At 41.2% G+C, this 14,414-nt stretch overlaps 1 protein-coding gene across 1 annotated transcript; it reads right to left on the bottom strand.

Annotated features, from left to right (window-relative positions):
- On the bottom strand, nucleotides 1–1,243 carry TEDDM1 (transmembrane epididymal protein 1). The gene has a single exon (XM_070473975.1). The coding sequence runs from the start codon at nucleotides 1,077–1,079 to the stop codon at nucleotides 177–179; it is 903 nt and encodes a 300-aa protein (XP_070330076.1). The 5' UTR covers nucleotides 1,080–1,243; the 3' UTR covers nucleotides 1–176.
- Nucleotides 1,244–14,414: the final 13,171 nt, after the last annotated feature.

The following is a 14,414-nucleotide window of genomic DNA, read 5'->3' as shown; positions in this document are numbered from 1 at the left end:
CTCCCCAATGTTTAGATGTTCAGAGACAGGAGGTGCACTGGCAGGTGGAGACCAGTGGCTCTCCTTTAGGGCCACTATGTCTTCACCAGGGACCAAAGAGGGTACACTGCAAGTCTGGGAGAACCCACAAGGGGGTAGATGGGGTAAACAGTGAGCCAGGCATTCCAAGCCCTGTCTCAGGGTGAATTCTTTGAAAGGAGAGCCTGGTCATCTTTCTCTGACTGCTCCACTTCCTGTAGCAATTGGTAGAGGGGTCTCTTGGAGTATATGTAACATGGAGCTTCTCTGGACCCCATCAGCTTCCAGCTATGATGGTAGCAACGATGCCAAAAGGAAGACACTCCATAGATTCCCAGCAGGCACAAAGCATTGATCATCACATGCCAGCAGAAGAAGGTGGTAACAAACATGATGTCACTAATGTCATCATCCTCCCACGGGTAGCCAGAGACTGGTTTGTACAGAATGAAGCCCGCCTGTACCAGCCAGGAACCCATCATCTGAAATAGAAAGGTCTCAATCACAGCGAGTTGAAACATATCGGGAGCCCACAGCTCGGCGGTGAACACCAGCATCAGCAGCAACACCACCAAGATGAGCAGAGAGTGAACCTGCAGCTCCACCCCCGCAGAGTCCTGGACATGCGACGCCAACAGCAGCAGGAGCACGTAAAAGGTCAGCACCAAGATGCCTTTCTCTAGGGGCACACAGCGCTGAGGCAGCAAATTTTTGCTCATGATGTCTATACAGCCATTGAGGGTAAGGAGGATGAACATGGTGAGGTGCTGCCACTGTTTGGCGTACGTGAATCTCGGTGGCAGGTCCCTGTTCATCAGTGTCAACCCTCTCTCAACGCAGCTGATCTCATACGCCATCAAGCCAGAGCCAGCCAGCATCTTCAGCAAACCTCCGTGGGACATTTTCCACAGCCTGGCCCATCTCCCTTTATTCTTGGGAGGCAAAGAAGGATCTGGGAAAGAGTTGCTGAATATCACAGCTTTGGAGACCACTACTGCTCGATACAGTCCATATGCAAGTAGGAACAACCCTGGATACACGTGACCGATAAAGGTTCCCATTGAATCACAAATCGATCTAATGAAGGCGAGAAGAGTAAAACCCAGGCACGTCCTTCTAGGGCCACCTCAAGGTCTGGACTTTGGATAGAGTTGCCTTCCACCAACTTTTATCATTTTGCCCCACCCACCGCTCCCCCACAGAGAGGAAATGCTTCTTGAAACAAGCCTACGACTTTAGTGGCATAAAGCCTCATTGTTCCATTCCATTCTGGAACACTGGGAACTAACTGGCTTCTGCCAAAGAAGAAAGCTGGTGAACGTGCCTTTAGAGGCCCCCTCTAGGGCCCTTGGGGTGCTTCTGGTCACACTTGTCCCTTTCTCCCATGGCTTCCTCCCCCTAGGACTGCCTACCCAGTACTCAGAGGAGAGAGGAGGATGGAGTGGGACTAGGGGTTGCCATGGTCTCATGAGGAAGCCTGAGCACCCACAAATCCTTAGGTGTCCTTCAGCACCTCTCAAACATAACTCTGGCCCAATCACAGGGTTTTCTTTCTGGACACATATAGTTAAAGCATTTGTATACATGAATATATTTTGCACCTATCTGGCTTTTCTATTGTTCTTTTGTAGACTTGCTTTGAGGATCACCAAGAAAGCTCACTTCCTCTCCACTCCTTATCTCTCTACATTCCCACATTTGTCTCCCCACATCAGCATCTCTAATGGCCAGTAAATGGATCTGAAAAGCTACCTTTTGATACTGACTTTAGGGACTGGATATTTTGTACTGTGTCAACCTGACTAAGCTTGAGCCATGTTTCCCAGAGTTACCTTCCCTATATGGTTTAAGATTGAGTTGACTGCAAGAGAAGTTTAGATAAGAATCTGAAGATGAAAGTAAATCAGCAACCTACTATACTCTGAAGGTGTAGGGTACCAGGTGCCCCTACAGCTCATACATTCAGTTACTGATCTGCTTACCTTGGTATGGGCAGTCAGGCCTATAGCTCCCTCAGCTTCTCTTTGTGTAAAGGACACAAGCTTCTGCAAGCCAACTGCCACTGAACTGTGAGGTGACGAGAGGAAGACAAACTGTAGCCTGTCTTCACAGGTTGCAATTTGTCCTCGCTCTTTCCCAAATTATTTTTTTGTGTGTAACATACTTCTTCCTGACTGCTGCCACTCATAGATGAAAGGACCGCCAGCCCACCACACAGAAGAGAGCCAAAAGCCTTCCATAGACTTCTTTACTCCAAATGCGTAAGGTCTAATATCCTTGAAAAATTCATATTCCCGTGATCCATCTCTAACTGATAAAAGAAATTAAGGTGTAATCCCTGAAATGCTGGTTCTGTCGAGAGGAGTGACTCCAGTGAGCTGGTGTTGGCCATTCGCATTCTAGCATGGATTAGCCCATCAGTTTCATTTATCTATGACTCCACTAGTGTCTAATGCACCTCAGAAGACAGAGGCCTAGGTATTGGTAACAGCCAGCTGAGTATAAGGAAGAAAGAATGGTGAAGAACGAAGTACAGGGAATGTGAAGCCTACGATGGTTTTGGGTTTATTGTAGGAGGTACAAGCAGTGGGAGTTTCTCTGGGGGTGATAATTATGGTGAGGGAAGAGGAAGTTCACCCCTCAACATGAACAGTACTGACCTCACAGTCTGCATAACCATCCTCTTCAAGGAAGCAATGCTGTGGGGCAGAGAGGCAGCACCTGTGTGCTGATAGTGCCCCTAGTGAAGAGGAGGAGAATTTACATGCAGCTCACAGCACTGCCTCTGAGACCTCACTCCTACACAGCTACCCGTACATTCTCAAGTCTAATCAATACCAGAAAAAAAGTTAAATCTTTCTGCCTTTGAGGATGACAGCAATTCAGATTTCTTCTTGCTATTGAGAGATTTGGTGGGGCTAGGGATTTGAGTGTGAAAGTAAATTAGGAAGAGCTTAATTCAGCTTTCTGAGGGAGTTTGCTCTTAAAAAATTTTTAACATGTATTTTTTATTCAATGTATAGGCATTGTAGAAAAATTAGGTAAAATACATTCACAAAAAGAGCAATACAAGTCATCTGTAATTCCATAATCGAGGTGACAACTGTTTTCTTTGAGATACAGAAACACAGTTCTAAGAAGGCAGCATGAAGAAGTGAAAAATGCATCAACTGGAAGTCAGAAATTTGAGTTCTCCTTTGACTTGCTGCATGTCATACCTTTCACCTGAAAAGAAAAATTGTGTTGAACTTAACCTTCTATTAAAGTGAAAATAAACAGCATGAATATTATTGCACAGAAAGGAGAATATTTATCTCCTGTCTCCATCTCCCTTTTGTTGAATTATCAAAACACCGTGAGAGCCACATAGGGCTCGATGATCAGAGGAAGGATATTCAAGGGGAAAATCTGAGTGACACTTCTGAAGCAAGTCGGGAGGCAAGAACCCCAGGGATTGTCTTGGGTTTTTGGATCTGATCTGGGAGAAGCACAAGATGTATTGCTCTTCTGCGTATCAGCAGGGCTGGGGCAAGAAGTACATGGTCTGCAGGCCTCAAGAGGAGCCACATTTGCTCATTCTTACTGTTGCTTCTACCACTTTGAGGCTGTGATCCTAGTGAGTGGGGAGCAGCAGAGCTTCCTCCAGCTCCCACACTCTCCTTGACAGTTGTTCCTGGCAACTGTGAGCCAGAGGCCAGAGGAGGAGAGAAAATAGCAACACTGACCCAATACCAATGTGAGGTTTAAAGTGGCACATATGAGGACAAGAAGCCCCACTTCAGGTCCTGTCTGGGTTGCTCAGGCACCATATCTGCATGTTGTTCGTTACAATGTGAACATCCTGATCAAGACTTTGAAGATAAGAATCACCTACCCCAAACCAGACACTGCCCATGAGTAGCCGAGAAGGAAGCCAAAGGTAGTGAATGATTAACAGAGCTGGCAGACAGCTCCAGGGTCTGTGGACACTGTGTGCCTGGAGAGAGTTTCATGAGGAAAACTCAGGTTGACCACAGGAGCCCATAGAAGTCCTTCTCAGCTTGGTTGCTCCATGGTGAGATTTCCCTCAGACCTGCCTCCCCCAGCCACCACCCCAGGTAATTGAAGGCCCCTAGGCACAGCCACTGCCATTTGTCTGGCATGAAATACCAGAATGAGCCAGAATGCTTTCAGAAATTCAGTAAATATGAATTTACTAACTGCAGTGGATTCTACTGAATACAGCAGGCATATAAAAAAGTATATGATGTAGTTATCCTCAAAGGGCTTACCATTTGAAGGCACACATCTCTACACACACACACACACACACACACACACACTCTCTCTCTCTCTCAAACAAAACATTAGGGAAGTATTTACCTTGGTTCCATAGTAATCAAATGTCACATAGGTAATTTTAAATGTTCTAAAGCATTTGATAAAATTCAACATTTATTGATGATAAACTCTTACCAAAGTGGGTACAGAAGGGAACATATCTCAACATAATAAAAGGTATTTATGACAAACTCAGAGCTTGCATATTACTCAACAGTGAAAAGCGGAAAGCTTTCCTGCTAAAATCTAGAACAAGATAAAGATGCCCACTCTCACCACTTCTATTTAACATAGTGTTGGAGGTCCTAGTCACAGTAATCAGGTAAGAAAAAGAAAAGTTACCCAAAGTAGAAGGGAATAGGTAAAATTGTCACTATATGCAGATGACATGATACTATAAATAGAAAACCATAAAGACTCCAAAATTACTAGAACTGATAAATGAATGCAGCAAGGTAACAGGATAGGATAAAGATTAACATGCAGAAATCTGTTGCATTTCTTTGCACTAACAATGAAATATCAGAAAGGGAGAGTAAAAATCCCTTTTAAAATCATATCAAAAAAAAAAAAAAAAAACCCCAAAAACCTTAGGAATAAACCTGACCAAAGAGGTGAAAGACCTATATGCTGAGAAATATAAACCATTGATAAAGGAAACTGAAGATGATGCAAAAAAATGGAAAAAATATCCCATGCTCTTGGAAGAATTCATGTTGTTAAAATGGCCATACTACCTAAAGTAATCTACATATTTAATGTGATCTTTATCAAATTACCCATGACATTTTTCACAGAAATAGAACAAATAATCCTAAAATTTATATCAAACCACAAAAGATCCAGAATTACCAAAGAAATCCTGAGGAAAAAGAACAAAGCTGGAGGCATAACCCTCCCAGACTTCAGACAAGACTACAAAGCTACAATAATCAAAACACTGTGGTATTGGCAGAAAAACAGACATATGGGTTAATGGACGAGATAGAGGGCCCAAAACACCCATGATCAATTCATCTTCCACAAAGGAGGCAAGAATATACAATGGAGAAAAGACAGTCTCTTAAGTTGGGAAAATCTGGACAACTGCATGTAAATCTATGAAGTTAGAACACTCTTTCACATCATACACAAAAATAAACTTAAAATGGCTTAAAGACTCAAATATAAGACATAATACAACAAAACTCCTAGAAGAGAACATAGGCCAAATATTCTCTGACATCAGTCTTAGTAATGTTTTCTTAGGTCAGTCTCCCACAGCAATAGAAATAAAACCAAAAATAAACAAATGGGACCTAATTAAACTTAAAAGCTTTTGCACAGCAAAGGAAACCATAAACAAAGCAAAAAGACAACCTATGGACTAGGAGAAAATATTTGCAAATAATGTGACCAACAAGGGCTTAATTTTCAAAATATACAAACAGTTCATACAAGTCTGTAACAAAGAATTAAACAGACCAATAAAAAAAAAAATGGGCATTTCTCCCAAAGAAGACATACAAATAACCAGTAGGCATATGAAAAGATGCTCAATACTGCAAATTATTAGAGGAATGCAATCAGAATTACGAGATATCACCTCACACCAATCAGAAAAGTCTACAATTAACAAATGCTGGAGAGGGTGTGAAGAAAAGGCAATCCTCCTGCACTGTTGGTGGGAATGAAATATATGCAGCTACTATGGAAAACAGTATGGAGGCTCTTTTAAAAGCTAAAAATAGAGTTGCCATATGATCAGCAACCCCATTCCTGGGCATATATTTGGAGAAAGCTATAATTTGAAAGCATACTTGTAACCCAATGTTCATAGCAGCACTATTTACAATAGTCAAGACATGGAAGCCACTTAAATGTCCATTGACAGATGAATGGATAAAGGAGATGTGATGTATACATACAATGGAATACTGCTCAGCCATAAAGAAGAATTATTGCGATTCGCAGCAACATGGATTTAACTCAAGACTATCATACCAAGTGAAATAAGTAAGAAAAACAAAGACAAATACCATATGATACCCTTTATAAGTGGAATCTGAAATATGATAAAAATGAACTTATTTACAAAGCAGAAACAGACTCAGAGACATGGAAAACAAACTTATGGTTACCCCAAACAGGAGAAGGGGTGGAAGAGGGATAAATTAGGAGTTTGGGATTAGCAGATACACACTGCTGTATATAAAACAGATAAACAACCAAGTCCCACTTATAACTCATGAAACTATATTCAATATCCTGTAATACACCATAATGGAAAAGAATATGAAAAATGACATATATTATGTAACACATATAATACATATACATTATATGATATATATATAACTGAAGCACTTTACTATACACCAGAAACTGACACAACATTGTAAATCAACTACAATAAAAAATTTTAAAAAAAATTTCTAACAGCAACATTAAAAAGATGAAATTAGTTTTAATAAGATATATTTAACTCAATATGTCCACAATATCATTTCAACATGTAATTAATATAAAAGTTATAAATGAATTATTTTTAATAAATGAGGTATTTGATTCCATATTTCATACTAAGTGTACAAACTCCAGTGTTATGTTTTACCCATAACAGCACATTTCATTTCAGACAAGCCATGTTACATGATCAATAGCTTCATGGGGTTAGTGGTCACCATATTGTATTATGTAGATTCAGACAGTATAGAATGACAAGTTAAGTGAATTTTAAAGTTTTAGTGAAAAGAACAGTTCCTGGTGGGGGTAGAAATTTGTTCAGAAATGGTATCTAGACAGCTACACTGTAAACTCAATGGTTGTAGGATTTTAGTATGGTGCTGGACCTCTTTTAACTTACTTTCTGTTTGCAAGGGGCACTGTCATTATCATCAGCATCAAAAAATGACTGCAGCTCACCTTGCTGCTAGGCAGAAACCCACCACAGGAAGAGAGCAAGCCAGAGGTGGGGCCTTGAGCAAAACCACATAGGGAGTGGGTCTGTGGAAATCAGAATAAGGTCAGAGCCCATCTGTTTATGTGCCAGATTTTCATTTAAATTTCAAATAAGCGTTACTGAGCCTTGGGGTTTGTCACTAACTTACTAAACAAAGCCATGAGAGATGGAAACAACATTCTTATTTCTTAGTTTGAAGGGACATATTTGCTTTATTTCTCCTGGCACACCAGTTCATAATTCTCCTCTTTGAAATTTCCTATAATAGGAGCTTCATACCTCCATGGCTTAGGTTTCACAGTTGGTTTAATAGATTTCAGGGTGATCACATTTCAACAGCTGCTTTTTTTCCTGAAAACTTTTGGCAAGATGGGACACGTACTCATGTTATCTCTGTTATACCTATTTCTTCCTTTATGACTATGGTATTAACTCTCACCTGTGGCTGAGGACAGAACTTAAGGACCCTGAGTCTGTTCCTCCATAGATCAGTCCTTTTCCATCCCAGAATATGCCTCCCCAAATTAGGAGTTAACCTTTGTGCTGTCTTGTGTAGGATTCTTAATTCTGCAGTTTGGGAACCTCACTGTAAACTTCAAAATTCCCTGTAGGAGATGCGTCTGGCTCACCATTGAATATTCTTGTTCTCCTCCCTTAGTATAGGGTATTGCTGGGGAGTTGCCATCCAGCCAGGGACCATGTTACCTGACAATTCTGTGACTGAGTCTGGGCCAGTGGGATGTGTATGGAATTGATAGACACCACTTTAAGACATGGCCCATAGAAAGCTCTCTCCTATTTTTCACCCTTTCTTTTTCCATATCTGCTGGCTGAATACAGAAGATTGTGAGGCACTAGAGAAGGACAGAGTCACAAGATAGGAAGAGTCTGACTTCTGAGAGATTGGTGAAAGGCTGCCCATGCTACTGTGTGCTTCGTCACTCAGTCGTGTCCGACTCTTTGCGACCCCATGGACTGTAGCCCGCCAGGGTCCTCTGTCCATGGGGTTCTCCAGGCAGGAATACTGAAGTGTGTTACTGTTTCCTTCTCCAGGGGATCTTCCCAACCCAGGACTCAACCCAGATCTCATCTCCTGCATTGGCTGATGGGTTATTTACCACTAGCGCCATCTGGGAAGTTGATCTACTAACTAGAAATGCTGGCATTTAATTTTATGAGTGTGGGAGAAATAACCTTCTGTGGTGGTAAGCTGATGTGATTTAAGAGTTTATCTGTTTTAAATCAATTAATCTACATTGTCTACCAAGCCTCCAACAGGCCCACTGGGAGCTGATATAAATGTATCTCTTGGCCATCAACTTTGATGTGCAAACTACCTGGAGGGTGAAGTTGGTTGCTCCCACCCAACTCCCTCCTCGCCTTCAGTATCCTGAAGTCTAGAATTCTCATGTACCCTGTCCATGCCACAGTTTCTGAGGCCAGGAAAGTGAATTCTCAAAGTTGCCTTGTAACTATGGATAGAGAGCACAAGAACTTGATGGTTCCAAAGCTTCTCATTCTCATTATGACCTTTGCTTCATTTTGGACACAATCTTCCAATAATAGGGCCACACATCTTAATGAGGTACAGTGTTTCTCATCATTGACCAGTGTTGGATAAACCTTCACCCCAAGGACTTCCCTGGTGGTCCAATGACTGAGACTCTGTGCTGCCAATGCAGGGGGCCTGGATTCAACCCATGGTCAGGGAATTAGGGGCTTCCCAGGTGGCACTAGTGGTAAAGGCCCCCACCCCCCCACCCCGCCAATGCAGGAGATGTAAGAGACCTAGGTTCAATCCCTGAATCAGGAAGATTCCCTGGAGGACATGGCAACCCGCTCCAGTATTCATACCTAGAGAATCCAATGGACAGAGGAGCTTGATGGGCTTAGAGTCACCAAGAGTCAGACATGATTGAAGTGACTTAACACGCATATATGCAGGGAACTAGGTCCCACAATTAAGTGTTTGTTTGTTGCATGCTACAATGAAGTTTGAAGATTCCCAGTGCCAACCCATCACAGGCAAATAAATAAATATTTTCAAAACAAACAAGCAAAAACCCACTTCATCTGAAACTAATGCTACCAGTAATTAAATTTTTATTACTGTGCCACAAATTAGCATATAATTAGGAGATTAACCAACACAAATTTGTCATCTCACATTTTCCATGGGTCAGGAATCTAACATGGGTTAGTTGAGTCCTTTGCTCAAAATCTCATCAAGCTGAAATTAAGGTGTTAGCTGGCTCAAGATCCTCTTGCAAGCTCACTGGCTGTTGGCAGAATTCAGCTCCTTGCTGTTCTAGGACCAGAGCTCCCATATCTTGCTGGCTGCTAGTGACTAAAGGTTTGCCCACACTTCCTTGCCATGTGACCCTTATTGGAAGTTCACAGCTTGCTTTTGTCCAGGCCAACAGGAGTGTATCTCCTTGATGATTCACCTTGTAATGACCTCACCTAAGTAAGACCTATTCAGGACACTCTTCCTTTTCACTAACTCACAATTCATCTGATTAGTATCATGGAAGTGATATCCCATTATATTCTGGAGTCCCACTCACACTCAAGGGGAGGAGATTATACAGAACATGTATACCAGGGGCAGGAATCTTGGGAGCCATCTAGAATTCTGCTTACCACGCCATCCAATCCTCCTTTTTGTTCATTATTGTAAGTTGCAATATAATTTGGACATCTTTGTGTCTTTCTCATTATTATATTATTATATTGCTAATACCTTCATAGTAGTAGTAGTAGTGTTAGTCACTCAATCATGTCCAACCAGGGGATTTTCCCGACCCAGCGATTGAACTTGAGTCTCTTGCATTGCAAGAAGGTACTTTACCATCTGAGCCTTTTAGTACCTAGATGTGTGAGTATTTCTAGAATATACACTGTATCAGAGTTCTTAGCTACAGACAGCAAGAATCCATTCTGACTAGTTTAAAGGAAAGGAATTCATTATAGAATTATTAGGAAGGCTGGAAAAAGACTCCAGGTTAAGTTTGAAGGACTAGCACCCAGAATTTCACTGTCAGATGGGCTTAGGTTGTTGCTTCTGGCACTGACCTCAGAACTACAGGGCAAATCAGTTTGGTGATGGAAAGAGGTTTCCGTCTTTGCCAGTACTCTTGTTACAGAACAGAGACCTCATATGGATTCAGTTTCCTTACATTGCTCAATTCTGAGTTGAAGTATTAAGTGAGTGTGTAATTGGTCACATACCTGGACCCTCAGTTCAGTTCAGTTCAGTCAGTCACTCAGTCGTGTCTGACTCTTTGCAACCCCATGGACTGCATCACACCAGGCCTCCCTGTCCATCACCAACTCCCAGAATTTACTCAAACTCATGTCCATTGAGTCGGTGATGCCATCCAACCATCTCATCCTCTGTCGTCCCCTTCTCCTCCCACCGTCAATCTTTCCCAGCATCAGGGTCTTTTCAAATGAGTCAACTCTTTGCATCAGGTGGCCAAAGTACTGGAGTTTCAGCTTCAACATCAGTCCTTCCAATGAACACTCAGGACTGATCTCCTTAAAGATGGACTGGTTGGATCTCCTTGCAGTCCAAGGGACTCTCAAGAGTCTTCTCCAACACCACAGTTCAAAATCATCAATTCTTTGGCACTCAGCTTTCTTTATAGTCCAACTCTCACATCCATACATAACTACTGGAAAACCATAGCCTTGACTAGATGGACTTTTCTTGGCAAAGTAATGTCTCTGCTTTTTAATATGCTGTCTAGTTTGGTCATAACTTTCCTTCCAAGGAGTAAGTGTCTTAATTTCATGGATGCAGTCACCATCTGCAGTGATTTTGGAGCCCAAAAAAATAAAGTCTGTCACTGTTTCCCCATCTATTTGCCATGAAGCAATGGGACCAAATGCCGTGATCTTAGTTTTCTGAATGTTGAGTTTTAAGTCATCTTTTTCACTCTCCTCTTTCACTTTCATCAAGAGGCTCTTTAGTTCTTCTTTACTTTCTGCCATAAGGGTGGTGTCATTTGCATATCTAAGGTTATTGATATTTCTCCTGGCAATCTTGATTCCAGGTTGTGCTTCATCCAGCCCAGTGTTTCTCATGATGTACTCTGCATATAAGTTAAATAAGCAGGGTGACAATATACAGCCTTGGTGTACTCCTTTTCCTATTTGGAACCAGTCTGTTGTTCATGTCCAGTTCTAACTGTTGCTTATTGACCTGTATATAGATTTCTCAAGAGGCAAGTCAGGTGGTCTGGTATCCCCATCTCTTTCAGAATTTTCCACAGTTTATTGTGATCCACACAGTCAAAGGCTTTGGCATAGTCAATAAAGCAGAAATAGATGTTTTTCTGGAACTCTCTTGCTTTTTTGATGATCCAGCGGATGTTAGCAATTTGATCTCTGGTTACACTGGCTTTTCTAAAACCTTTTTTGATGATCCAGCGGATGTTAGCAATTTGATCTCTGGTTACACTGGCTTTTCTAAAACCTGGACCCTAGCTGACTACAAAGGAGGTGAGGGGTTAAAAGCAGATATCTGTCAGGAAGGCAGGCCTGACAAAATGGAAATGATCAAAATATTGGGAGGCTATTTCAAAGATGTTGTTAGGTTGACATGACAAGTGTCCACTGCAGATAGCAGGAAATGGAATTGTTTGCTTGGAAGATCTATGCACTTTAAATTCTGGCATACCAAATGTCTGTCAAACTGACTTTAAGAAAATGTGGACCAATTCATATTTCTACCAACATTATATGATAATTCCTTTTAGTTGTTGAGGCAAAACCTCCTCACCAGAGACACAGCACAAAGCACAATGTATCTGTCTAACAAAGGAGAGAAGAGAAAAACTCAGGCTGTCTATTCTCCTCTCTCCTGCTATTGTTGTTCAGTCACCCAGTTGTGTCCAACTCTTTGTAACCCCGTGGACTGCAGCATGCCAGGCCTCCCTGTCCCTCACCATCCCCTGAAGTTTGCCCAAGGTCATGTCCATTGCATCGGTGATGCCATCCAGCCATCTCATCCTCTGTGCCCTCTCCTCCTGCCCTCTCCGTTGGCTCTTCAACTTTTGGGATATGTACATATATATCTTCTACCTATATCTATATCTATACATATATATATATATATATATATATATATATATATATATATATATATATAACTTCTACCTACTTTTATCATCTCCCTCTGGTCACTGCTCCCAGACAGAATGAAAAGTTCTCAACAGGAGTCTGTACTTTTAGTGAGCTGGTTCTCACTGCTCCATTCCACTCTAGTACACTGAGAACTAATTGACTTCTGCCAAAGGAGGAAGATAAATATTTCTCAGTGTGCACCTGTGAGAATATATGCTCTCATGGGGTCTCTTTGGGCCTTTGAGATGTTTCTGGTTGCGTTTGTCTTCCTCTCCCATGGCTTGCTTTCTTCTGCTACTGTCCAGCACTTTAGAAGAGCAGTGGACAGGTACATGAACACAGAGATTATCCAGAAAAAGGCCTGGGTTAAACTAAAACATTTGCACATCATTTAAGATCCCTTACTTATTCTCTGATCATATTGAAAGCATATGGGAGTGTGCTCACACTATACATATTGAATATCTATCCAGCCTCTTCATTATTCTGTAAAAGACAGATTTAGGGGACCACCAAGAAAGCCCTTCACTTGCCCCTAAATCGCCACTGGACAATAGATGGACCTGAAAAACTATCTTTAGAGATTAATTTTGGATGTCAGAGTATTATTTCTTATTAACATTCAAATATGTTGAGACAAATAGATTCAGTGAACAACTTCTATTTAATATGAATTAGCTCATCAACCTTATTCTCATTTGCTGTGTGTCTAACATATAGGTAGAAAGAGTTCTAAGCACTAAGTGATATTCAGCTGCATTTGTAGAATTGTGTTCAAGGTAAGAGTCTTCTTGTAAGGGGGATAGTGAAGATCAAGGTACAGGGAATGTGAGGCATGCCCTGGGCACACCAAAGGTTCTGGGTTTGTTGTAAAAGGTACATGGAATAGGAGTTTCTCTGGGAGGGATAGGTGTTCTGAGAGGAGAAGAAGTCCATCATTCAATGTGAATGATGGTGACATCAAACAGTCTTCTGCATAATCAATTATCTATCCTTACTGTACAAGCAATGCTGTGCGCAGAGAGGCAGCACTCATATCTGATAGCACACCTAGTGGAGAGGAGGAGATTTTACACCCAGGTCACAGCACTGCCTCAGAGCCCTCAGTCTCATCTTTCAGCTTCTACCTTTCCTGCATCTCTTTAATATCAGAAAGTCCAATCTGTCCGTGCTCTTGACGATGAAGGTCATTTCTTAACTGGGGGAGAGTTAAGAAATTTTCACACACAAGTCCCACTTTGAGTGTGATTTGAGTGTGAAATCACATAGAATTGTGTTCAAGGTAAGAATTTTCTTGTAAGGGGGATAGTGAGTGTGAAAATGCTGCAGGAGAGTTTAAGATTGCTTTATGAAGTGCTTGCCTTCCTTATTCCATTTTAACTTCAAACTCTCTTCTTTTTCTTATGCAAGTGTGGCATAGATTGGCTAGCAATTCATCACATTCATTTCCTTTTCCTTTGCTGATAAACTACATTTTCCACCTGGCTTATAGGTAGATGCAGCCTTGCAGTTGGGCTAATGGAGTTTGAATGGAAATGACATATATTACTTTCTGGTCACATCCATAAAATCCTTTCTCACATACTCTTCCATGCTATTTTCCTTTCTCTGGATTTATATAGACTATTATAGCTTATTTGAAAGTCTTACGTTGTTGAGGTTGGAAGAGCCACACGATGAAAGGAACAGGTTTCCTGGTATACTCCTTTTAGCAGGCCTGTACTTTCACTCATTTTAGACTACATGTGGTCAAGGAATAAACCTTTTTTTGATTAAGAAGTGGAAATTTTTCACATTGTTCATTATAGCAGCTAATTTACCTGAACTAATGCAAAACTTATATATAATCCTTATAGGAAAATTGAAAAAAATCAATAAGCAAAAATGAGAGAAAAAATAAGCAATTCCAAACCTAATGATAACCACTGTTAATATTTTAGTATAGAATCCTAGCTTTTAAGAAGGCAGTATGGTGAAATGGGGGGGGAAATGACTAGAAATAAAT

This window comes from Odocoileus virginianus, chromosome 11 (assembly GCF_023699985.2).
Source record: "Odocoileus virginianus isolate 20LAN1187 ecotype Illinois chromosome 11, Ovbor_1.2, whole genome shotgun sequence".
NCBI classification, from domain to species: Eukaryota; Metazoa; Chordata; class Mammalia; order Artiodactyla; family Cervidae; genus Odocoileus; species Odocoileus virginianus.
Note: the sequence above shows the minus strand (reverse complement) of the source record. Positions and strands in the feature narration are given on the sequence as shown.